This window comes from Protopterus annectens, chromosome 8.part0 (genome assembly GCF_019279795.1).
Source record: "Protopterus annectens isolate FY-2018-M chromosome 8.part0, PAN1.0, whole genome shotgun sequence".
NCBI classification, from domain to species: domain Eukaryota; kingdom Metazoa; phylum Chordata; order Ceratodontiformes; family Protopteridae; genus Protopterus; species Protopterus annectens.
This window is the reverse complement of record NC_056741.1, coordinates 1,041,496,986-1,041,521,781: the sequence shown is the minus strand read 5'-3', so window position 1 is coordinate 1,041,521,781 and position 24,796 is coordinate 1,041,496,986. Positions and strand designations below refer to the sequence as shown.

The following is a 24,796-nucleotide window of genomic DNA, read 5'->3' as shown; positions in this document are numbered from 1 at the left end:
TTTGATGCATTTTAAAGGTAGTTGAAAGAGAGGGACAGAGTGTTGGCTGGAAGATGAGTTTATGTGCATAGGTGAGTTGAGTGTAGGAGAGGTAGTGGGGTAGCTCTAGCCAGTTGAGTTTTTGGAGAGGTTCACAGTGATGGGTAGATGATTTGATGCTGGTTGCAAATCTGGCTATTTTATTGTAGCAAGGTGATAGTTTGGATTTCAGAGAAGATTGTAGGTTTGTTAGAAGAGGGGTGCCATAGAGAAGGGAGGGAAGGAGAAATGTGGTAGAGAGGGTAATTTTGGTAGTAGAGGTGAGGAACCGATGGTGGCGGTAGAGCATGCCTAGTTTTTGATGGGATTTTTATATTTAGGAGTAGATGGGAGTTGAATTTCAGCTTGTCATCAATTTGAATCCCGAGTAGTTTGGCTTCAGATACCAGCTCGTGACATGTATTGTTCTGGCTGGTGATGGAGAATAAATTTCTGTCAAAGTTATTAGTTTTGGAGGGGGAGAATATCATAAGCTTGGTTTTAGCAGCATTGAGTGCAAGGTGGTTCTCTTTCATCCATTGTTCTGTGGTGGAGAAGGCATCTTGAGTTAGTTTTAAGAGAGTTGGAATGAATGGGACAGCACAGATGATAGTAGAGTCATCATCATATTGAATAATATTTGCAAGGGGAATAGAGCGGAAAAAGTCATTAATGAAAATATTGAAGAGGAGGGGGCCCAGAATAGAGCCTTGTGGGACACCTGTGGGTGTGTCAAGGAAGGAGGAGTTGGCTTTTTTCCACTTGACAGCTTGTTGCCGATTGGAGAGATAGCTAGTAAACCAACAGAGGGAAGAGGGAGAAAGATTTAGGTTAGAAAGCTTAGTAAGAAGGAGGTTATGAGAGATAGTATCGAAAGCTTTAGAGAGATCGAGGAGGATGGTAGATACAACGAGGCCAGAGTCCTTAGCTTTGTTCACAGTTTCAAGGAAGGATAGGAGGGCAGTCATAGTACTATGATGGGGTTTGAAATCAAAGGGAAGTACAGAGAACTGATAATGTATAGATCCTGCCCTGAAACATAGATATTTCCTGCATGAGTCCATGATAGGGATGTGCAGATAGGTCTAGGGTGGCTGACCAGGCATCTTTGGACAACATAGGAAGAAGTTGCTGAAGGGTGAGCATTTTGAATTTTGGTACCACCAGGAAGGTGTTTAGAATGGAAAATCTAGGATTAGGCACCAAGTGCCCTCTTTTCTGGGTACCAGGAAAAGTCTGGAATAAACCCTTGACCTATCTGTTCTGGACTGAGGATAATCCTGGCATTCCCAGGGGAAATGCTCTTTTAATGTATGTAGGGTTTCACCAAAAGAAAAATCCTCTAGAGGGGAAGCAGAAGGAATGGATTCCTCTATATCTGAATCCTCATAAGCAGGTAAAGGCATGTCTTCATATTCAGAAACCTCAGAGTCGTCAGACTTTTGGTCAGTTAAAGCTGCTGGGGACAGGTCTCTTTTTCTCTTAGCAGGGGAAGGTTGGCTTCCCCTAATCAGCATGATCAGGTCTTCTGCCAGTTTAAGCATTTGAGATTGTGGCAAGGAAGCAGGTGCTTGAGTTTGGGTTGTCATTTTTTTAGGCGTAGTTCGTACTCATGGCCTTAGAAACACGGTAGTTTTAGACAGAACTGAAGATGTGAAAGAAGTCATCGAGTTGTGTCGAATATCGGTAATGCGAAGAACTTCCTCGGAAGCCGGTGCCTGCACAGTGGCTCCAGACCCATCCAAGGTAGAGACATCCACAGGTTCTATAGTCAAAGAAGAGTCTTTTGGCATACCGAACTCCAAACAGGTCTTGGTAGCGGCCTGCAAATCCACTGAAGCAGGCATCAGGGGCTGTGAAAGCACCTCACTCAGTACCGGCGAAAGGGTGACTAGCTTAACGAAAGCGTCGTTGGCAGTTTTGGACCTGTGCAGTCTGTCTCTGTTTTAATCCTTACGTTTTTTCAGAAGATCGGTTGTCAGATGGCTTCCTGAAGCCATTTCAGAATACAGAGATCGAGAGCAAAAGTATTTAGCAACAATAAGGGCCCGACAACAAATAGTTTGGGCATTGAACAAAGCACAAAACCGACAGCAAGGTACGTCGTGGTCTGGGCCTAAACAGGAGATGCAGTAAGAATGGAAATCTCGGTGTGGTATTTCCACAGGTGAGACAATTGTTAACTTTTTCTGACATCGGTTAGAACAAGAAAAAAAGGATCCCCAACAGGCTACTTAGCTTTAGAAGACTTCAGGATAATTCAATTCGGAAACGAAAACTCAGGTAGTGGCCGACCAGCACTCATGCAAACTGCTTCTGCTTTGGGCTCCTCGGCAAGAAAGACTGATGTAATGATGTTGGCTGCCTGTTTTATACCCCTGACAACCTGATGTCAGTCCTGGAACGACAGCAACCGACACAGAAATACTAAGTCTCTGGTATTCGGGCTGACTGAGGGCTACCTGCAGGCAGATAACCCAAGTGTAATGACTGCAACAGTGAAACATGAAGAACAACATGAGTGGAAGACAGTAGATGGTCAGTGGGAAGGTATGCAGTCAGAATGGGGCAAAAAAAACCCTGAGTTATTTTCTTCATTGGCTTAATTAATATCATCATTTCATTGGTGGAAAAGAAAGTAGTGTATTCATATCTTCATAGATTAGTACTAGACTAGCTGCCCTTGCAAGACATTTTATGCCTAGCTAGTTTCCCTTTTGTGCTCGAAATAACCTATCCCATTTTGGTTATAGACTGGCCTTACCCATTCCATGGTCAATAATTATACATTATCATTACTGAGAATAACTGGGATCATACTACAGATAATTTAATGGGACTCATGCATGGTATAAAGTATTTAGGAACTGCCTCTGTCCATTAGTAGTACAGTTGGTAGTCCTAGGGTAAATTTTCTGTTTCCTATCCTTAGGGCTACGTTGGGTTTGAATATGGACAAGGATGAACTTTGAGTCTGATGAGTCTGTTCAATAGCAGTGCCATGATATCCTCTGCAATATATACCAATCCTTCCAAACTGTTCTGTTGATGCTGACAAAGAGGTTTAGATCCCTAGACTAAGTATTTCTGATGCCATTTCACTTCATCAGTAATGGATGAGAGGATGCCTTGTATGTATTTTTTTTACTTTTGTTTATGATAAAACTCCATGAAGACTTAATGATGTGGAGTGTCTGAGTTTCAACCAGCACACAAAATGGCATTTTTCTCTATACTTTCTAAATGATCCTGCATCTACTACTATTATGCTTATCAAAAATGTTACTAACTAAATATTAATAATGACAGTGTGACTTTCTCAGTATCAGATGATTCCTGCTGCTGAGGATCTTTGCTGTAGTTTGCCCTATCCTGCTCTTACATGACAGTAATCTTAACAACTAAGTTTACTTATCTCCATTCCTGATATACTATTCTTGAGCCACACACCTGACCACTAATGTGTTTAGCAATCTGCATGCTTATGTTTTGCAAATGAAACACTAATGAGCTGTCTGCATAATGTGACACACTGTGCTTATTGCACCGCTACCCGCATGATGTGACACACTGTGCTTACTGTATTGCTGTTCGCATGATGTGACACACTGTGCTTACTGTACTGCTGTCCACATGATGTGACACACTGTGCTTACTGTAGTGCTGTCTGCATGATGTGACACACTGTGTTTACTGTACTGCTGCCCGCATGATGTGACATACTGTGCTTACTGTAGTGCTGCCCGCATGATGTGACACACTGTGCTTACTATACTGCTGCCCGCATGATGTGACACACTGTGCTTACTGTACTGCTGTCTGCATGATGTGACACACTGTGCTTACTCTATTGCTGTCCGTATGACACACTGCTTACTGTAAAGCTCTCCACATAATGTGACACACTGTGCTTACTGTACACACTGTCATTACTGTACTGCTGCCCACATGATGTGACACACTGTGCTTACTTTACTGATGCCCGCATGATGTGACACACTCTGCTTACTGTACTGCTGCCCACATGATGTGACACACTATTCTTGCTGTACTGCTGTCTGCATGATGTGAAACACTGTGCTTACTGTACGACTGTCCACATGATGTGACACACTGTGCTTACTTTACTGCTGTCCGCATGATGTGACACACTGCTTACTGTAAAGCTGTCTGCATAATGTGACACACTGTGCTGACTGTACTGCTGCCCACATGATGTGACACACTGTGCTTACTTTACTGATGCCCGCATGATGTGACACACTGTGCTTACTATACTGCTGCCTGCATGATGTGACACACTATGCTTACTGTACTGCTGCCCACATGATGTGGCACACTGTGCTTACTTTACTGATGCCCGCATGATGTGACACACTGTGCTTACTATACTGCTGCCCACATGATGTGACACACTATGCTTACTGTACTGCTGTCTGCATGATGTGACACACTGTGCTTACTCTATTGCTGTCCGCATGACACACTGCTTAAGGTAAAGCTGTCCACATAATGTGACACACTGTGCTTACTGTACACACTGTCCTTACTGTACTGCTGCCCACATGATGTGACACACTGTGCTTACTTTACTGATGCCCGCATGATGTGACACACTCTGCTTACTGTACTGCTGCCCATATGATGTGACACACTATTCTTACTGTACTGCTGTCTGCATGATGTGAAACACTGTGCTTACTGTATTGCTGTCCATATGACACACTGCTTAGTGCAAAGCTGTCCGCATAATGTGACACACTGTGCTTACTGTACTGCTGCCCACATGATGAGACACACTGTGCTTACTTTACTGATGCAAGCATGATGTGACACACTCTGCTTACTGTACTGCTGCCCACATTATGTGACACACTTTTCTTACTGTACTGCTGTCTGCATGATGTGAAACACTGTGCTTACTGTATGGCTGTCCACATGATGTGACACACTGTGCTTACTATACTGCTGTCCACATGATGTGACACACTGCTTACTGTAAAGCTGTCCACATAATGTGACACACCATGCTTACTGTACAAACTGTGCTAACTGTACTGCTGTCCACATGATGTGACACACTGCTTACTGTAAAGCTGTTCGCATGATGTGACATACTGTGCTTACTGTACTTTAGTATGTGCACACATCTGAATGAAACTTGGTTAGGAAATCACATGGGAAGGATGACTGGCTTATCTGGAGCACACAGATAAATCTATGTGAGTCTACAAGTGCAACAACAGATTGCAGAAACAGGTTTCCGTCACAGCTATTACTATGTTATCATATGGAACATGATTAAGCCCTTTCCCAGTCTAGGGTGGGGACTGAAGTAGTATCAGCTGGTGCCAGAAATTCCCTTTATGCAAAATTTGTGCCAATCTTGACTACAGAAGGAATCAGAAGACTTTCTAATTTCTAGAATTTTAAACATTTTGCAAGTTTCCTATCTCAGTCTGCAATCTGGCTGTTTATGGAAGTGAGCTGAATCAGTTTTAAAGCACAGCAATACCTTAATATTGTTCAGGTTCACCTCCTCAAGGTCCTTGTCATTGTTTTTGATTTTCTTTAGAGTTTCTTCCACATTTGTGGGATTTGGAGGCTCATCTGGAACTACTTTGTAGGTGTCTGGTTTCACTACACCTAGGGGGAGAATGCAACCATTAGAATATCTCTAAATAATACAGCACTCAAATTAATATACATTCTTCCAGTCACAAATGCATATACTCTTCTCACCCATGCATGACTTGTACTTGGTGAGTAAGTGTTGACCTATCATGCTACATTACGCTGCACTGATATTTTATAGCTTATACATGGATCCACTTTCAGCTTCTTAAATGTCCCTTAATTAGGGAGCACATTAAGAGGTTATCCTCCTGTGTGCAGGAAAGGAAATGTTAATACTTCTGCACTGCCGCCTCCCATGGTAATTCTTAGTAGGCAATCTAGCTAGTTAGTGCTTCTGATGGAGATATTATGGATCAGAAACATTTATTACTAGTAAAAGGCAAACAAGGACAGCACATTGCCAAGGTTATCATTTGCATCATAGATGCCATGAGACCCAAAATCATGATGTATTCCTTCACAGTGACTGAAGTCTGAGTAGAAAACCTTAGAAATATTTTTTACTATATAAGAAAAGCTCTTTGAAATGTGGTGTCCAGCTTACACCCTAGAAACACAATCCCGTGTGAAAGAGTCAAATAGGACTTTTGAATGTTCTCTTGGAATCCCAGCTTGTGTAAGAGATCTCTCATTGAAGAGGGACATTCCCAACACTTTGAAAAAGACTATGCAATGATAAGCAAGTCATCTTAATATGGGAAAAAGAAAATGGATACTCTTGGGTGGCAGTAAAGCTCTGAAGGGCCTGGCACCCAAACTTGTCTTTTAGTCAGCTCAGCTTGAGTTGCCTGCAAGCTTGGGCATGTGGAAGATAGCTGAAGTTTTGGAAACTGGCCAGCTGTTATATCCTTGGCAGAATATAGACCCTGTATAGCTAAGACTACTGCAAAAGAGATCAATATGATGAACATCACATATTACTCTTCTTAGATATAACATACTAATTCTATTACAACAGATGCATTCCATGTTGCACACTGTGGTCCCCTTCAACATTCAGAAGTTTGTTAAGGGCATATCATGCCTCCTATACCTGGTGGACTTATTTGAGACAGTTACCAAGGCTATAGATGAGGTTAAGGTGGTACACACAGCCTACCTAGTCCTAGCTAAGGCCTTTGACACCATTCCCCATTCTGATATTATAGACAAGCTCACCAGCCTGAACATAAACCCCTACATCACAAAATGGGTTGCCAACTGGCTCATGGACAGAACCCACATGGTGAGAGTTGCGAGAGCTAGGTCTGACTCTAAACCGGTTACAGGTGGCGTTCCCCAGGGCTCAGTCCTAGGACCCCTCCTGTTCAGCATATACTTTTCAGAGGTACAGCCAAGCACAGGAGGACTATGGCTGACCAAGTTCCCAGACGACTGCAAACTAGGGGCTAAAATTGACTCTCCTGCTAACACAGACATCCTCCAAAAGGGTCTCACTGAGATGGATATCTGGTGTCAAAGTCATGGCCTTAAGTTAAATACCAAAAAGTGCATAGTCATCCCCTTTGGAAAAAAACAAAGTACCCACAAACTACCACATAGGTGGTAGTCCCCTAAATACGGAAGACGTAATAAGAGATCTGGGGACCCAAGTAGATAGTAATCTCACCCTTGATAATCACATTGCCAAAGTGGTTAGAAAATCCTTCTATGTGGCCCACCTAATCACAAAAGGGTTCGCATCCAGATCAAAAGAGGTCATTGTGCCCCTCTACTCATCACTCATCAGCCCCATCATAGAGTACAACACCCCATTTGGGATGTACCTTACAACACACCTGCAACAGCTGGAAAGACCACAGAAGTACCTCACCAAGAGGATCACTGACCTCAAACAGATGCCTTATGCAGCTCGACTGAAGAAACTGCAGTTGTACTTGGTTGCATACCGTCTACTCAGAGGTGATCTCTGCCTGACATACAAGGCCATGTCCAACCCAGAATTGATGGACATGCTCCACCTAAAGAAAACCTTATCCCCTCGAGCCACATGCTCTAGGGATCTAAACCTCACCACAACAATAAATAGGACATGTTAGAGGGAAAGATTACTGTCCCAGAGACTTCCCATGCTTTGGAACAAGATCCCAATCTACATTAGGCAGAGCTCCTCGCTAACACTCTTCAAAAGAAACCTTGACGAGTGGATGGGAAACAGAAAGTTTACCTCGGGGATCACTTCAGTGGCTCTGCTGGACAGAGGCATAGGGAACTAATCTAAGGGGGCGGCGAAAGCCAACACATTCTGCCTAGGCTTATAAATGCCTTCAGGCAGATAGCCTAGTAGCAACCTATGAACCTATAATGTTGCCACCACAAGGTGCTACAAAGAAAAAAGTATGAAGATAGCATATCAGTCTTGTATTCTGAGCATCATCATTCATTCACCCATACAATATCCTGCAATTGTTGAACTGTGAATGCCAAATAATAAAAAGTGTGCAAAAACAGCAATAAAAGCAGGACCCATACCCAACTGCAAAAACAGGTGATCATTTTATAATGAACACTGTCACATATTATAAATATTAATTTAAGATTGTTACTGGCAGTAACTGATAGCTGTTATGGAGCAGTTATTGAAAATGTATGTCAGCATTTATCTGTTTCTTGAGGTTTTGATTACTGTGTAGGTATACAACATTAGACTACTCGGACATAGCCTAAATATTTCAATAAAAGCATCTCAAAAGAAAGGAACAGAACAATGCACTAAACAACACTACCAGTAAGGCACTTAGCAAGAAGGTATCTTCTGCAATATCTGCAAAAATATGCTAGAACAGAAGTGCACCAAAGTTTACTGAATCTTGCCCATCATTTAAAGGCATATTTTTACCCACTTCATTATCAATGCAAGGGATTATGGGTATACCAATTCTCATCTGTGGCAGACAAGAGTTATCAGAGCAAATACTGCATTAGAAACAAAACTGTCCACTTCACAAAGAATTAATATATAAACCCAAGAGGAATGCTTAAAGACAAACAACAAATGAGTCCTAATTACAAAGACATTCTGCATAAAATAGCCACAAGCACTTGAGAAAACAAAGTTTTAAAAGATGCATGCACATTCCCAACTTTTCAAAACTATGTGAGTAGGGGTGTAGGGGGTAACAGAATGTTTTTTATTACAATTCAAAAGAAGCCAAACTAAATATATGACATGGACACATGATAAACCACTTTAAAACGTCATCAATAGTCTAGCTAAATTTTGTTGATGTAAGGGCATCAGAATATTTATAAAGCAGCTGTGTCAGTAGCCTAATTAACATTCTGAACAGAAGCACTACAACCAGGCTTCTGTATTTTTTAAGCAGTCACCTACTACGTGACTCTAAACAAGTTACCTAACCAAGCAGTGCTCTTATGCCAATCTTGAAAAGAGGCTGGGCCTAGTTGGATTACCTAGTTAACAAAAGAATAAAAAATAGCAAACCAATGAACATATATTATAAAGTAATATTACTACAGTAATTCATATTTCATATTTGCTATTTTTGTTTACAATTTTGAAATAAGCACTTTGTTATTCATTATTTCCAGGGTCTGACATTGTCCCACAATCAACTGCAATACGCTATTAAGTTATACTTGAAGAAATTGTTTTATCACTGGCAAATCAGACTGTCACTATTCTTAAAAGGAACTATTTTTTATTAAAGCAAGCAAAAATCATTTAGACATACAGCAATATGACAGACAGTAGCATAATACCAACAAACCCAAACACAGAGGTCATTTTCTAAGTTCAGTAATATCCCCAGGGTGGGTATTATAGGGAAATAATGGATCTTCCAGTGGGGGTGCCATCCTTCTGCCTCTTGGGAATTATTGCTTACGTATAAAATACATTACGTTGTGAGATGCCTGTAGATATTTTCTGCAAAGTATTCAAAATTTTGCATGATGGAGGGACTGTACAATCCACTTTGCGACTTCCATCTATCATCCAGTCTTGAATATGTCATTTACAATCTTGTTTCATAACTGTGCTTGAATTACCTTGCCATTATATATTTATTCTTAGATAGAAGGATCAGCTTAGGTCCTACAAAATGGTCAAGGTTTCAGATATGTGAAATCTGCATAAAGTTTAAAGCCCCCCATTCTTGCTTTATCTGTACTGTAGTCATCCATATCATTGACCACCAGAATAATAATTAATAAATAAGGCAGAGAACATTACTTTTAAAATAGAGCTGTAGGTAATCTTATTCACATTAATTAGTAGAGTTGGCTTCAATGTGAGGCATACCTGCACTAGTAAAAAAGCGTCCAGTTTCTACTTACTGTTGATTCCTTCCTTGTTGGCAATCTCGCCTGAGCAAAGTGCATCATAATACTGTTTGTTGCTCATTAGTGTGTACATTCCCAGGATAGCTGCAAAAGAAACAGAACAATTTTATTAACAAAAGTAATAATCAAAAAATGTGGAGTGCCCTTTGGCACTGGTGGCAGAAAATGCAGGACGTATTTTTTTAAACTATTAAAATAAAGAGAAAAAAATGAAGAAAAAAAAAATAAAAAGAATACGTTCACCATTTCCATTTACAAATTCAGTGAAAAGGGAAATCATTTTTATCGGCATGTTAACATGACAATTACTCATCAAGTTCATGCACTAAAATAAAGGAAAATAATGTTCTTAAAATGGAAATAAAATAAAATATGTTAAAGATATTAAAGATCCCATTCATGTATGTGTGTGTATATATATATACATATATATATATATATATATATATATATATATTATAAAACAGATTTATATGACTTCAGTGGCATACTCTTTTCTGCAGACATAATTGATATTAGCAAACTGTGGCTATTATGCTAATAAGTAGAAACAAGACAGACAGGGCATTAAATGTAGTTGAACACAATGTTAGGTAACAAAAGACTTTTGTGTTGAATCCTGATCTTCTACAGTACGATGTATACGGAAGAGTTACTTTACTTGTATATTGCATTTTTTATATCAGATGGCAGTAAAATTTAGTAAACTACAACATCAAACTAACTTATTTTTAACCTGACATACGTCCAATTAAACAATCTTTGTTTATTACATTAAGTAAGACAAAATAACCCAGCAATCTTGCCAAACTGAACCTGCTTTGCTAACCTTTCCAGTGGTAAGTCCACCCCACATTCTGCGACCATATATACACATTGTTATATTCTAATTCCAAGGCTACACACTTTCATAGAAAAATGAACTGGAGATGCACAAAAAGAGAATATTCTTTTCTCTTCATGTTTGCTTGGGCTAGAGATCAAAACATTGTACCTATCAATGGTGATATTGCTCAGTCAGGTTACATGTTTAAAATGTTAGTAGATTTTCCCTGGGATTCAAAAAGAACTCCAATCCAAGCATTAAGAGATGCAGCCTAAAATAGCTGCTCATGGGAAACATGATTCAGTGACATGTTAGCCATAATAAGGTAAGACCTTATTATCAGCTAATCTGCATGTCACTGAATTGTGTAGTGTTAACTGCTAGTGCTAATTAGCACTTTAATTTGGTAATCACTGTAAATCAAATTGGCACAGCACCACCTCGTTCAGTTTCCACACACATGCATATATTCAAACACACAAGCACATGCGCACACGCACAGGCACACACACACAGCCTTACCTCTAGCCTCTCCCTTAGTTTACAGAACATCCCTGCTGTAGCCGCTTATTGTTTTCCTGCCTACTCATGAATCATGGATGATTACAGTCAGTCAATAATGCCAGACATTAGAGTTTCACTCCTCTTATTGTTCAGAAAATACATTGTGATACTAGACCTGTAGCTCTTTTAAGTTTTTAAGAGAGTAAAATTAAAAAATTCTCCCTGGAATCATCTAGTGTTCTTCCTGACTTTGTACAGAAATCCTCAGCATAACTGTTTAGGGGTATGTAACTCTCACATATCCCTCATAACTGTCCCCGAATTTTACAGAACTCTCCCAGTTTTGCCTCTTGTAATTGCCCTGTCCCACATAACTCACAAACTGTTACAGTCAGCGAATAATGCTATATGTTAGAGTTTCATACTTTCATACTTTCATACAGCCCTTGTTAGGACTTACCACTAAGATGGCCTTTTATGAATCGGACTCTTTATGCAGTTTTTAAAATATTGACTCTATGAAGTCTTTAGTCTGTCATAAGACATTCTGGATGGGATTCACAGACAAGTGCTACAGAGCCACACATTATTAAAATCAAGATGGTCACTATACAAAGTACAGCTGAGCTACTTCGACATGTGTTAGGCAGTGGAGAGCACCTGCATACTGGGAAAGAAGAGAGGTGCAGCAGTAATGGGATAGATAGTGCTAGACTGCAGTCTGGCATGAGCATCACTAGAGAAGAGCACATGGCCAGTATAACAGGCCCCATATCTAAACCAAACTAGCATGGCTTAGCAGTGCAAGCTGCAGAGAGGAGAGAACAGCAAGAAGAGGTAAACATAGAAGGGTAGCCATAAAGTATAAGTATGTGAGGTAAGGAATGACACTTTTTTTGCAGGGAATAGCACCTTTTCTAAGTTTTATAAAATAAGGTTAGGTTGAGAAGGTACTGATGGCTGGAGAATGGGAAACAGGAAAAAGGAAGAAGGGTAGGTAACAGAGGCAGACAAACAAACATGAAACACAGACATAGATAGACAAAACCAGTGTACACACTAAAAGGTGGGGAAAACAATGGCTGGACACATACACGTAAAGGGTGAACAAATGATGACAGGGAGTGTTGGGCAATGGATAAGGAATGGCAAATGATATATAAGGGAGAGGTAAACTAGGATATGGATAGGATAGATTCTTGACATGATTGGCTGTCAGGCCAGCCCAGACAGCAACCAACCCATGCATCACTCACCTGGGTGTCTGATGACATGGGCCAGTTGTTCCTCCAGAGGTTTGACTGCCGGTTGCACCACTTGATCAGCTAATCCAGAAGGGAGGTATCAAGCTGCTGACACACCTTAGCAGTGAACAGCCTCCACACTTCACACTGACAGACCTTCAGAAGAGGAAACTTCACCCTTCCCTACCATGAGGCAGACTCAGTGAGCACCAGTGACTCCCCTACGTCATCTCCAGCAAAGAAGTCTTTGTCGTTCTTGTTGAGAGGCAGACCTAGAGACCAACGCAACCCAGCTGTGGCTACAATGGCAATAGAGGCTGAGGTGATCTAGGTTGCTCCTCCTCTCCTTCTACACCAATGGAGTTGCAGAAGAATAACATAATGATAAAAGATCATTAGACACATGTATGAATATGGCATCACTGCAAATGAGAACTGGCTTGCCATACATCATATACACACCCCAATGGTTGGAAAGGTGCTTCCACCTTCCACATCAGCTAACCATATTCTAGTTCCATTCTCTTGCTGCTAGAAAATAAATTAAATGCTGTTTAATAATCATGTACAACAGTTAAGATAGCAGAAGGCAAAAATACTGCAAAAATGCCTGTAGTACATGTCCTACGGCCTCTCCTGAATCTCTTTCTCTGATTAGTGAACCAGGTCAAGGCAATGTCACTTTGGTCATCATGTAGAAATACTGGCATTGCACACCAAAATGAGTGATGCCAGTGGAATCACTTATCATCCATGCCATCTAATGCCAGGCATCCACTTCCCCCAGTAGGCCATCATAATTGCCCAGGAGGAGCTCCCTGAAGCTTCTGTCCAGGAAGAATACGACTTTTGTGCATCAGGTGTCATGCAAAGTAATGCTGCACCATGGCACTATTATAATATGGCCATACCACTGCACCATGGAGTTATGGGAGAACATTGTCATATGCATGAACATACAGGTCACATGCTTTGTGTTCACTGTGATATGCATGCCTCACATTTATATGAGCAGCAGTAGAGGTTTGGATAGGGGGTTGGGAGTTGGCATACTGGGTAAGGTGTTTACCCCATAGACAAGAAGTACAGGATTTGAATCTCATCAAGGGACATTAGCTAGGCTTAAACTGGCCCAAGAGGGCAGTTAGTCTAGTACTTACCTATGAACCTATAAACCTACAGAAAATGCAGAGATCACATATTGTGCACTAGCAGCAATTCAAAAGCAGTGGTGCTAACTGGCTTCATAAGCATGACCATCATGATAACTGGACTTTGTTAGCATGATATAAAACACCAGCACCATTTAGCACAACATTGCTTACAAAATACAACTTTAAAACTGAGCAATTTTAGAAAAGACTGTATATGTGGATCTTCCCACAATTAAGAAAAGTGGTCTGTCTGAGAAAGTACCAACAAACTCTTAGATGAATGCCAATGTGAATGAAGCAGGTGTAGCGGTGCACGTGTAATTGTGAACCATTGACAATGGCATGGCACACTACCATCTACCTCTGGTTAGGGGGTTCAAATTCCAAACCAGCAGAAGTGCATCCTACAAAGGGCATAGGGTTTCAGGGCTACATGTTAAGACATAAATGGGGGAAGGCACTTTTGGGCACATGACCTACCATCCCTAGAAATAGGCAACATCCAGGTCATAGGTGACAAAGAACATTAGCCTCAATGCATAGGATGCCCAATCAGAGTGTATGTACATGATTCCATAGTTCTAAGGCTTCTCTGCCACAGACTAGACTGAGCCTCAATACCTCAATCTAACGCAGTGGACATCACCAAAAGTCACATCATAGTAGTATTACTTTTGTTCCACCACTGCAGAATGTGATCCCTAGCTCCCCATACCCTACAGAGTATATGTCATTAGTGTTCACCTCCCATGACCCAAGCCCATATTATAGTGTTGCAGTAACCTGACACTATGTCCCACCAACTGTGTAAGTGATGAAGACTGTGCCCTGACCATCTCCTAACCTGTGTGGGTATGGTGATGTCTGCTGTACAGTGCGGCCAGTCAATACACTACCTTGCATAGCCTGGCTGTGATACCACATGTATAATTGTATTCTGTGTTATTGTATCATGGCCCATAGTTGTAGACCAGATGCCACTGATGCAATGTATTTTTTTTTTATTTACGTTTTGGTTATTGGGGTGGAGCACTGTTCACTGCATGACCAACTGCAGGTCCAGCTGAGGCTATTACAAAAAAATCTAAGAAATAAAACTAACACTGAAATACAAAGGAAATACAAACTAGTCACAAAAAGAGATTCTGTACAAACTTTACATCATGTTCAGGTGTACATTGTACAAATGGAAAACTGTAATTAGAAGAGCAGCAGGAAAAGTGTGAGAAGAAGGTTAACCATGGAAATTGTATGGAGTAACACAATGTGTTTAAAGAACAAAGCAAGAATTAAGTAATGGCATCAACACTGAGTCCAAGGAGATAAGAGGGACTGAAAATGTAAAGGTTGCAAGATGACAGTGAGCAAGGACAAGGAGAAGCTATGTACATGTTTACAAGGAGAAAGAGAAGTCATGTACATACTTACAAGGAGAAAGACAGGCTATGTACAATTGCACATACAAACAGAATCTATGTACATATTTACAAGAAGCAGAAACATAGTGGTAGCCATTCGAGTGCTGTTATAAATGTGATGAGTCGCAAGGAACATTATGTGCTTTGATTTTAAACCTTGGAAGCTGCTTGTGTGAATTAAACTTGGATTTTTGCATCAAAGAACAATTGACTGCTGTACATTCAAAACAATACCATTCTTAACTCTCTGAACAGAAACACCTGGGACTCATGCTTAATCTGTTGTTAATGTTTACTTTATATGCATACAGAATTATTAAGAACGTTCTCTCTCAGCTAAATGTGGGCTACAAGTTAACTCACCTCCTTTCTCCTATTACCTATGGTGCCTTGTTTTACATAACAAGCTTAAACGTAGACTCCCTCTAATGGGTCTACACTCTGCACATAATACTCATATGATGTAGACAGCAGTAAACAAAATCTATAGATTTATACTGTTGGAAGACCATTTCATGCATCACCATAAATTATTACAAGATACTAAATGGGTGTCATCCTGTAATAGAGCCACTTCCAGATTACATACAATACTATTAAAAAAATTGCATATAAGTTACTGCCTGTGTCTGAAGGTAAAACTTCCCCTAAGGGATCAAAACTACTCCCTCCGAAGCAGTCAAAGTGACAACCTTGATTTGGTTTTCCATGCTTCAAAACAGCAGTTGTAGGAACAGCCTTTTCCTGAAGAGGTTCAGCCATTTTGAATCATTTGCTGAAATGACATTAAAAATATCCAAACAAAAGGCCTCATCAAAGATGCCCTCAAAGAACATCCTAATGATAATGCCCACTGCATTTGCTTTTGCAGTGAGGGCTGACTGCATCTAATCTTACAAATGTTCTGGGTATAGCAAAAAGTTGTAGCTATTTCTTTGAAATGTGATGTTAAACTGTGCCTTTGGACATTTGTTGGACTTGGTTACTGTTTTCAGTTAAAACTAGTGAACACCCCTACTGCTTACGTGCTGAACATATTAATCAAACCTTCTATATACATCTTTGCATGCTATATATATGTATTAATCAAACCAACCTTCCGTATATTTTTTTTACTTCACTTAGAAATATTTTTCATATAGTATTTCTGCTTTCTTGGTGTGTATTGTTCAGGTCCCCTTGACATGGTCGACATTTCAAAATGTCGAAGACCATATGGCCGAGACCATATGATCGACTTTTGAAATGCCAACCATGCGGAACCGGCATTTCCGTATAGCACGGGATGGAAAGATTTCCATTCCTGCACTGTAGTGCGATCTCAGAGTTGGTATATTTAAGTTACAGGGGGGGGGGTGGAGCCCCTTCACGGGGGGTGCCGGGGGGCTTGCCCCCCCCCACCCTGCTAGCAGTGTTAAGATGAGTGTTTGTTGTTTTACTTTTTTGTTCTTTACATGTTCGACATTTTAAATGTCGATCATATGGTCTCGGCCATATGGTCTTCGACATTTTGAAATGTCGTTCATGTAAAGTAGACCCATATTGTTCACATTATAGGCTTTGTGTTCTTTGATTGCGTTTGCTCTTTGAGTCCATGTCATGGTTGAAAAGGATCAATGGACCGCCTTGCTTACCCAGTAAACTATGTCTCTGCACATGCAAAGGAATACAGAGATGCCAGTTTTGGTTCCATAATTATTGACTGTATAAGCTGCAAAAGTTTAACAATAACCTTTCTTTGCTGCTTTAGTTAATGAAGCCAAAGAAAGAAAATAGGATGCATTACAAACTAAAACATCAGCTAAATTAAAATAGTATCCATAACACAAGGTAGACTGAAAGGTCATCCATCTGAAACAGATACATAAATAATTTCTGAAATACAAACTGAGACATTTAAAAAAATACTAACCAAGATGATTCTAGAATTTGCATGCACACTATACTGCTGGTAAAGTGGAATAAGTAAGGATTGCCGGACAGTGTTGTATATAATCAAGCAATGCATTATTGGTATATCAGGTGATGCTGCATGCAATTTAAACAGAGTGTGATATATCAGCATGAATTCTCAGCATGACAAAATAAGACTTATTAAGTCATAGGAAGCAAAATGCTTGCCATGGTAACTCTAGGTCAATAAGTATTCTTTTATAGCAATGTAACTTAAAATTATAGGTGCAGACAACCAGATACTCTGTTTAAATTAATGAAAAAAATCAGATTGGTGGGGTTCAGTGTTTGATATCTTCTGGCTGAATGATTCTAAGAGATCCGTTAAAGCAACCTAATATGTTTTTATGAATTGCAGCAGTTTAACATTTTAGTAGCTACCAGCACAGGTGGAAGAGCATCGTGTCTATCCGTACCACTGATAATGGAGCTCAGATAACAGCCCAGGTTTTGGAGGAACGGCTGAGGTAGAAGAGGAGTAGCAATGCCTTCTCCTAAGCACCTCTTACAGGAAGGTGGGTAAATGCTGCATCCTGGGGTAAATGTCCCATTCATATACATCTGCAGAGAATAAGGAACTAGCAAGAGTATTAGCTTTTTTTGGGGGGAAACACAACTTCTTGCTAAGTTATATTGTTTGCTGCAGCAAGTGACATTTCTGCACTGCAGTCACTGTATGCTAAGCCTTGGAGCACTAGATGGCGTACCTGGAAGGGATCAGATGGACGCAAAGCTGTTTTAGAAAGGCATACCTCAAAAACTATACTTTTAACCTAAGATGGAAGAGGTGATGAGCTATCACAGGTACAAAAGGGGATAGGTAATCAGACATTAGTCAAAGGACAAAAATGGACACAGCAGATAATGTGATTTGGCGCATGGCTGGTTAGCATTAATATGCAATACAAAGAGTCTAGGAAGTCTGATGGAAGATGAGGGAGGGTAATTCAGAATGGCAGGGGGGAACAATGCTGGTATTACAGAAACAGGGTCCAGTGAGAAGGAAGGGTAGGTAAAGAGGTGCCATGTTATAAACTGCTTAGAAATAATAAACATAGGTAGAATGTGAGCAATATAGCAGTCTACATAAGGGAGGACATGAAATGTGATGTCAGAGGGAATAGGAAATATTGCTCCATGAAGGAGGCAAGGGAGGTGTTGTAAGAATTAGAACCTAGGGTAAGTACCTTGTTGGGTAATCAAATAGAACAGTCCGGTACATAGTAAAGCCAAAACTAAATAAACCGAAACTGTGCCCAATGCAGCAAGACAGCAGGTGCTAGAATTTCATGATTTATTCAAAAGTTGAGTGCTTTCATCTTACACATTCAAAGTTTTCATCAGGACAACAATGTAAACTTAGTATTTTCCTATTATACTATTTGCTTAGAGGCAATCCCCCAATCACAACACGAGTTTTCCCAGACTAATTAAAATATTAAATGAACTTTAAAACTCATTAAACAAATAATAAAAATCTTCTATTAGTCATTTTAATATATAAGTAAATACCAAATACTTTGAGGGCATTTGGTATTTACTCATATATCCAAATAACTAACAGAAGAGTTTTATTGTTTTTGAAGACTTTTATGAAAATGCTGGTATGTTTTAATGAGATTTAAAGTTTATTGAATATCTTAATTAGCCTGGGAAGATACTAAGTTTAACCCCACTGGTTACAATTTTACATTCAGTTAGGTGCCAACAATATTCACAACTTGCAATCCAATGGACCAAGTAAGAGGTTACATTAGGCACTTCTAATTTTCCACAATCTCACCATGATGCTTAGCTTCCAAAAAAACTTGGCCAGATCAAGAAAAGTTGTGTATATGGAGTGGCCACTCTCCATAGTCTCTGCAATCTTTTCAACAAAGTTTACTAGGTTCAAGGGACAGAACCTGTCCTTCAAAGGTATGATACATTCCATGATGATGAGGTTGATGGGCCTATAATTACAGGGGCAACCCTAGTGTAGGGGAGTCATAGTGGTTGTTCTGCAGACATGAGGCACAAACCAGGGAGATTTATTGCTTTTGTGCTTTGATGATGTCTCACTATTGTAGCTGGAACAAGGAGGAGGGTAGGAAGACTGAGAGTGGGTTTGGATGTTCTCAGTCCATGTTTGATTGTAGATGCAGTCATAGTGGAAGAGCTGAAAGAAGAATACGACTGAAGGACTGAAGCAGTTGAGAGAAATGGAGATTTATTTGTTTACCACTTTGTTTCGCTGCATTTGTTTACTGAATTATGAGATTTTGAGACTCTGGACAAGAGACTGCTTTCTGTCTCTTAGCATTTATAGCTGAGCGTATTTGTTAGCCGTTTTTACCACTCACAAGTGATTTACTCATGAGACTATATCTGGAGAACTGTGTGCCATATTTTGTGGGGTATTATTATGAATATTTTAAGACAGGGTTTAAAATACTAGCTATCTTTTTACTGCTGCTTTTGGAGTGTTTTTGGACTAATTTTGTTTGAGTGCTAGAAGCAGGAGAAGCAGCAGTAAATATTGGGTCAGAGTGGCAGCCATTACTGTTTTACATTGTTGTTTTCTTTTATAGTAACAGTGTTTTGCAATCAGTCACAGTTTTTAGTTTAATTGGAATACTTTTGTTGGCTTAGTGGGAATTGTTTCAGCAAACCATTGAATATTTTATAGTTTGCTTTGGTTATGTTATTTCTCATTTTATACTGTTTGAGCGATAAGCTTCAGGAAAAATGCTGAGGAATAAGCACTATAATAAACTTGAACCAATTACAAAACACCATAAAGAAAATATTAAAAACAAACTTGAATAACTTGATATCCATATGTAGTTAGGTCACATGAGAAAAAAATATCTATCTGTCTATGAGTATATCACAATTAGCCATTTGCTCATATAATTGAGAGCAAAGGGAGCAACCAAAACTGTTTAATCAAAAAAAAAAATGAAAATAGAAAAAAGTTTTTTTTTTTTTGCTGAGGACAAGTACCCCCTGCATACCCAACACCCCCTGCTAATTATATATAACACCTCTGAGATTGCTCTAGAATGGAGAAAGGTCAAATTCCCCGATTCCCAATATTCATGATCTAGTACTGAAAAAAAAAGCTGACAATGTTCAATCAGCTGATTTTTGATCAGCTGGGGTGACGTTTTTTATTGTCCACCTCAATCACACCCATAAATATATATATATATATATATATATATATATATATATGTGTGTGTGTGTGTGTGTGTGTGTGCGTGTGTGTAGCACCCTTATAGCTACTTGAACCTCAGCTGCTTGAAATCTAGGAACTTGTAAACAGGGGCTTGAGTGGCTATTACCTCTTCCTTCCACCTGACCAAGCAGCTGTTTAGGGAGCAATTGGGAGAGTAGGGTTAGGGAGAGGGATTTTAGATTTATAGAGCAATCGAGAGTTAGTGCATAGTTAGGGAGGGGGATTTTAGGTTTAGAGAGCAATCAGGAGTTGGTTTTAGGGACAGGGTCAGGATTCTGGGGGGGGATAGTTAGCTTAGTGGTAGTATATGGGAATCAGGGTGGTGGGAGTTAGGGCACTTGCCAACATGAGCAAGTGTCAGTAAGGAAGTGTGTCGCAAGCTAAAGTTACAGAAGCACCTGTAGAAAACCTTGTGTGTATGATGTATGTATGCACAAACACACACACACATACACACATATGTATATATATATATATATATATATATATATATATATATATATATATATATATATAATTGGGGGACTGGTTACTTCTTCTTCAATGCACTTTTCATTGAATTGCAAATTGTCAAATGAAATTTATGGAATGTGCATTTTGTCGAAATCTCATTTAACTGAATGTATTTAAAAACTGTAGAAAGGTATTGTTTATCACTGTTGGTGTAGTTTAAAATCTTAGTAGACATTAAAAGGCAGTTTAGTCGTCATTTCTACCTTGACAGTACCCATCATCATGTTGTTTGCACATATTTAAGAGACTGTGTGCCAGTGGTGATTGAATGCATGTGTTATTTCCAATTCCTCTATGGTTGTGAGACAGTGGAGTTAGTATATTTAAGTAAGGGGGGTTGTTCCCCAAACATAGGCGGTGTAGGGGGGCTTGCCTCCCCACAAAAATTATATATAATTATAATATTTTCTATGTTGTGCAGTTTTAATATGTGACTTAGTGAAAACCATTTTCATCAAAATGTGTTCCGATGAATTTTTTCGAGAATTAACCATTAGATGAATAGATGATTCACTGAATAGTTATAAACCGATATATATATATATATATATATATATACACACACACACACACATATATATATATATATATGGACAGATAGATATATATATATATATGTGTGTGTGTGTGTGTGTGTGTGTGTGTGCGTGTGTGTGTGTGTGTGTGTGTGTGTGTGTGTGTGTGTGTGTGTACACATACTCTCTAACAGATAGAGAAAGTGTTGGGGGGGAGTGGGGGAGGGACATTATCTAAAAAAAAAGTTCTTTAAACAGTATACTACATATATGTTATACTATCCTACTCGCACACTGATGCCAAACTGCTTCTTTTGATGCTGGCAATCTACATTCAGATATATGCAGGGCCACTGGAAGGAAGATGCTGGCATTGTAGAAGCAGAATTCTTTATTGCTGTACTGTCCTTTGTGTGACAAAGGTGGATGTGCAGAGAACATCATTAGAAGAGACTTGATGGGGAAAGCAACAAATTACAAACAGCTGTGGCTTCTCACTGTCTAGTGAAGCAACACTTTTCCTGTAAAACTGTGGAGAACAATAGAGAATGTTATAATTAGAGCAAAATGGAAGCCATGGTCTGCACGCCGCTTATCATGACTAATACAGTTCACTTTCCATCACTGACCAGTGAGTCTTCAAGGCTTCTTTCTCAAAGTAGTCTAATGAGTCTAAAGAGAAGCAAGCCAAAGTAAAACGTTGACTCTGACTGAAACACACAGGTTACCTAGTGCAAATATGGTAGTGGTGAGAGTCAAACTATGCAAAATACATTAAGCTTGCATGCAGCTTAATATTGTAGTCCCTGTAATGCTACCTTCTCAAGTCATACGGCTCTTACAGCAAGCCACATAAAAAGTCATGGTAGTTTACTGCCTTCGTTTTTGCTAAAACTGTTATCCATTTGAAAGATAACAGCATTCAAGTTACTAAGCAGAAACAGAATGAGATTTTGGCACACAGATTTTTTCCTCCTAGGGAATTCCCTGTTTCAACAGATTCTGATTTCCTGCCAAGCTGAAACTAAAAGCTGTTTTCCAAACATCTGCTCAGAAACTACTATCCTTTGAGGAGCCTTTATTCCCATAACATCTGCTTGTTCTTGCAGCTGGAAAATAGTAGCACAGTACCAAACTTGTTGGAATTCATGCTATCTCTTCATAATCCATCTATACTAGCTTTTGTTAACCAGAATGCTGTGTCAACAACCAAGTACTGGCTCAAAAGATAGCACATATCCCATAAATTCAAAGACTGAAACACTTATGAAGCAGGATAATTTTCTTGTTTCTCTGACTTAAGATGTATGCACAACAATTACTTGTTATTATAATGCCTGACTATCAAATCACTATGCAAGTATGTTCAGACATATGCTGCTTTGGATTTTAAAACAGAAAATAAAACATGCTCACACTGATATTACTCCCTTTTCCACAACTACTTTGTCACAGTATAATTATTTTATGACTAACACTAACATTCATTTTCTGCACAAGAAGTGTAAGATCTGTTTTAATGTGGACTTCTCAGGAAGTAGTGCTGGACTGAGATGATTTCAAAAATCATGCAAGTGTACAAACATGCAAATGTTGTTGTGACGCCCCTGCACTGGCCCAGTAATCAAGGAGCCTCAATCCTCACCACTGGCAACAGTGAGGCACGTACACAATGGGAGGATGGCAAGTACACCCACAGTAAAGTACAATTTCCCTTAAGAGCACACAGATCACAGTCAGTCTGGGGCAGGTTTCTCCCTCATTCTCCAGATCCCCAATAAGACTCCCCACTGGCACAGCTATAGGGCTGAGATCTCAGCCAAGTGGCCAAGCTAAGACCACCAGTGCCCTCCCTGTCCAACCAGTGCTTCATGTCCCTGCCCAAATAGCAGACACACACACACTTTGAGATTTGATTGATATACAAACACACACACACACACACACCTGGGAAAGGCTGGCACAAGTTTACTAGCTATGTCATCTTCTGCCAGACTATAAGGCAGCTCCAGCTGCCACCAGCCAACGTATTATCAGCTACTTAAAGGCCTTAACAAAGGGAGTCCAATCCTACTGTCTTATGTTACTATTATCAAAATGGTAGTCAGACCAAGAGTAAGGCTATTTAGGAGTGGCCTGTACAGTGTCACCAAATACATATACAAGTACTCTAAGAGTTAAAATATGTCTCACAAATATCAGCCACAAAGATAGGTTTAAATATATTTAATAATAAATAATAAAAGAACAAGACAATACTCAGAAAACAAATACAGTTACTTCAGAGTTCAAAATCACAGGAAATATTTTAAAACATTGCAGGACAGTCTCACATAAATACAAAAAACATCTAAACAAATCTTTATTATATTCCTATCTATCTCTAAAAGAAATTACTGTACCCTGGTTACTTATTATTAGCAAGGCAAGTGCAGATGATGGTGATGATGGATGTTTCCAGGTCAAAGACAAAATACAAAATGCACAGTCTCTCTCTCTCTCTCTCTCTGAGAGAGTTCTTTAATTAATATCACACATTTCACTGCTGGTTTAGCCTGGATGCCATCACCTTTTGTCACCTGACTTTAGTTCCTAGGCTAAACCAGAAACTAATAGAATTTTAACATCTCTGTGTGAGAAATGCATATCTCTCAGATCTTGGCTCAGAACACTGTAGCTGCTAGGAAGTCATAAAGCAATCAAGCACTTTACATTTTAAACCTAGCAATTACTTTTCTTTTCAGACAATAGAAAAACTTCTAGCTCTAAACCTTGTGTCTGCTTGCTGCATTGAAACTAACTTTTATAGCACATTGTAAAGCAATTGATTTCAACTTATTTTATGAATGTTTTGTAAGTTAATCTTCTATGTTCCAGCAGGGTATGCTGTGGTTACATTCTTGAAGCTCAGTACATAGCATGCACTTCTGTATAGATCATAACAATATTCACAAATGACAGAGAATTATTTACAACATTCCAGATAGCTGGGCTGGCAGTCTCACATCTGTGATTGAATAAGTAATTATACCTATCACATCTTTCTAAGTATTGCATCTTTCTAAGTATTGCATCTGTCAATGTCTTTATGGACCTCACCACCCTCTTGGTGAGATAATACTTCCATAATTCTGGTTTAAGCATGTGGGTTTCAGGCCAGTTATTTTACATTAAAAGGGTTCGTGGTCTGCACTCTTGTGGGAGGAGAGGCTGGACTCTGCCCTTCTGAGCTGGGAATTTCTGGTTAAAGGCTTATAGTGCCTGTATATTTGAACTGCTTCTTACTGAAATTGGTACACCTTGTTTGCTGTAGCATAGACTAGATCCAGGCCTGCTGAATCTAGCTTTGTTTGTATAACTTGAGCACTAATCCAGGCATTATTTATTACTGCTTGGTAGTAACTTGATTAAAGTGTAGCTATCATTCTAAGTCTTTTGGATTAAGCACTTGGGCTTCAGACCAGTTGTTTTACATTAGGAAGGTTTGTG

The 24,796-nt window shown here is 39.5% G+C and overlaps 1 protein-coding gene across 1 annotated transcript in view; it reads right to left on the bottom strand.

Annotated features, from left to right (window-relative positions):
* Window positions 1-24,796, bottom strand: part of TMOD4 (tropomodulin 4) — a 504,246-nt gene that overhangs the window by 154,281 nt on the left and 325,169 nt on the right. The window contains exons 5-6 of the mRNA XM_044080521.1: window positions 9,955-10,044; window positions 5,534-5,664 (exon numbers count right to left, since the gene is read on the bottom strand). Coding sequence (XP_043936456.1) covers window positions 5,534-5,664; window positions 9,955-10,044 — 221 coding nt within the window. The remainder of the gene's footprint in view (window positions 1-5,533; window positions 5,665-9,954; window positions 10,045-24,796) is intronic.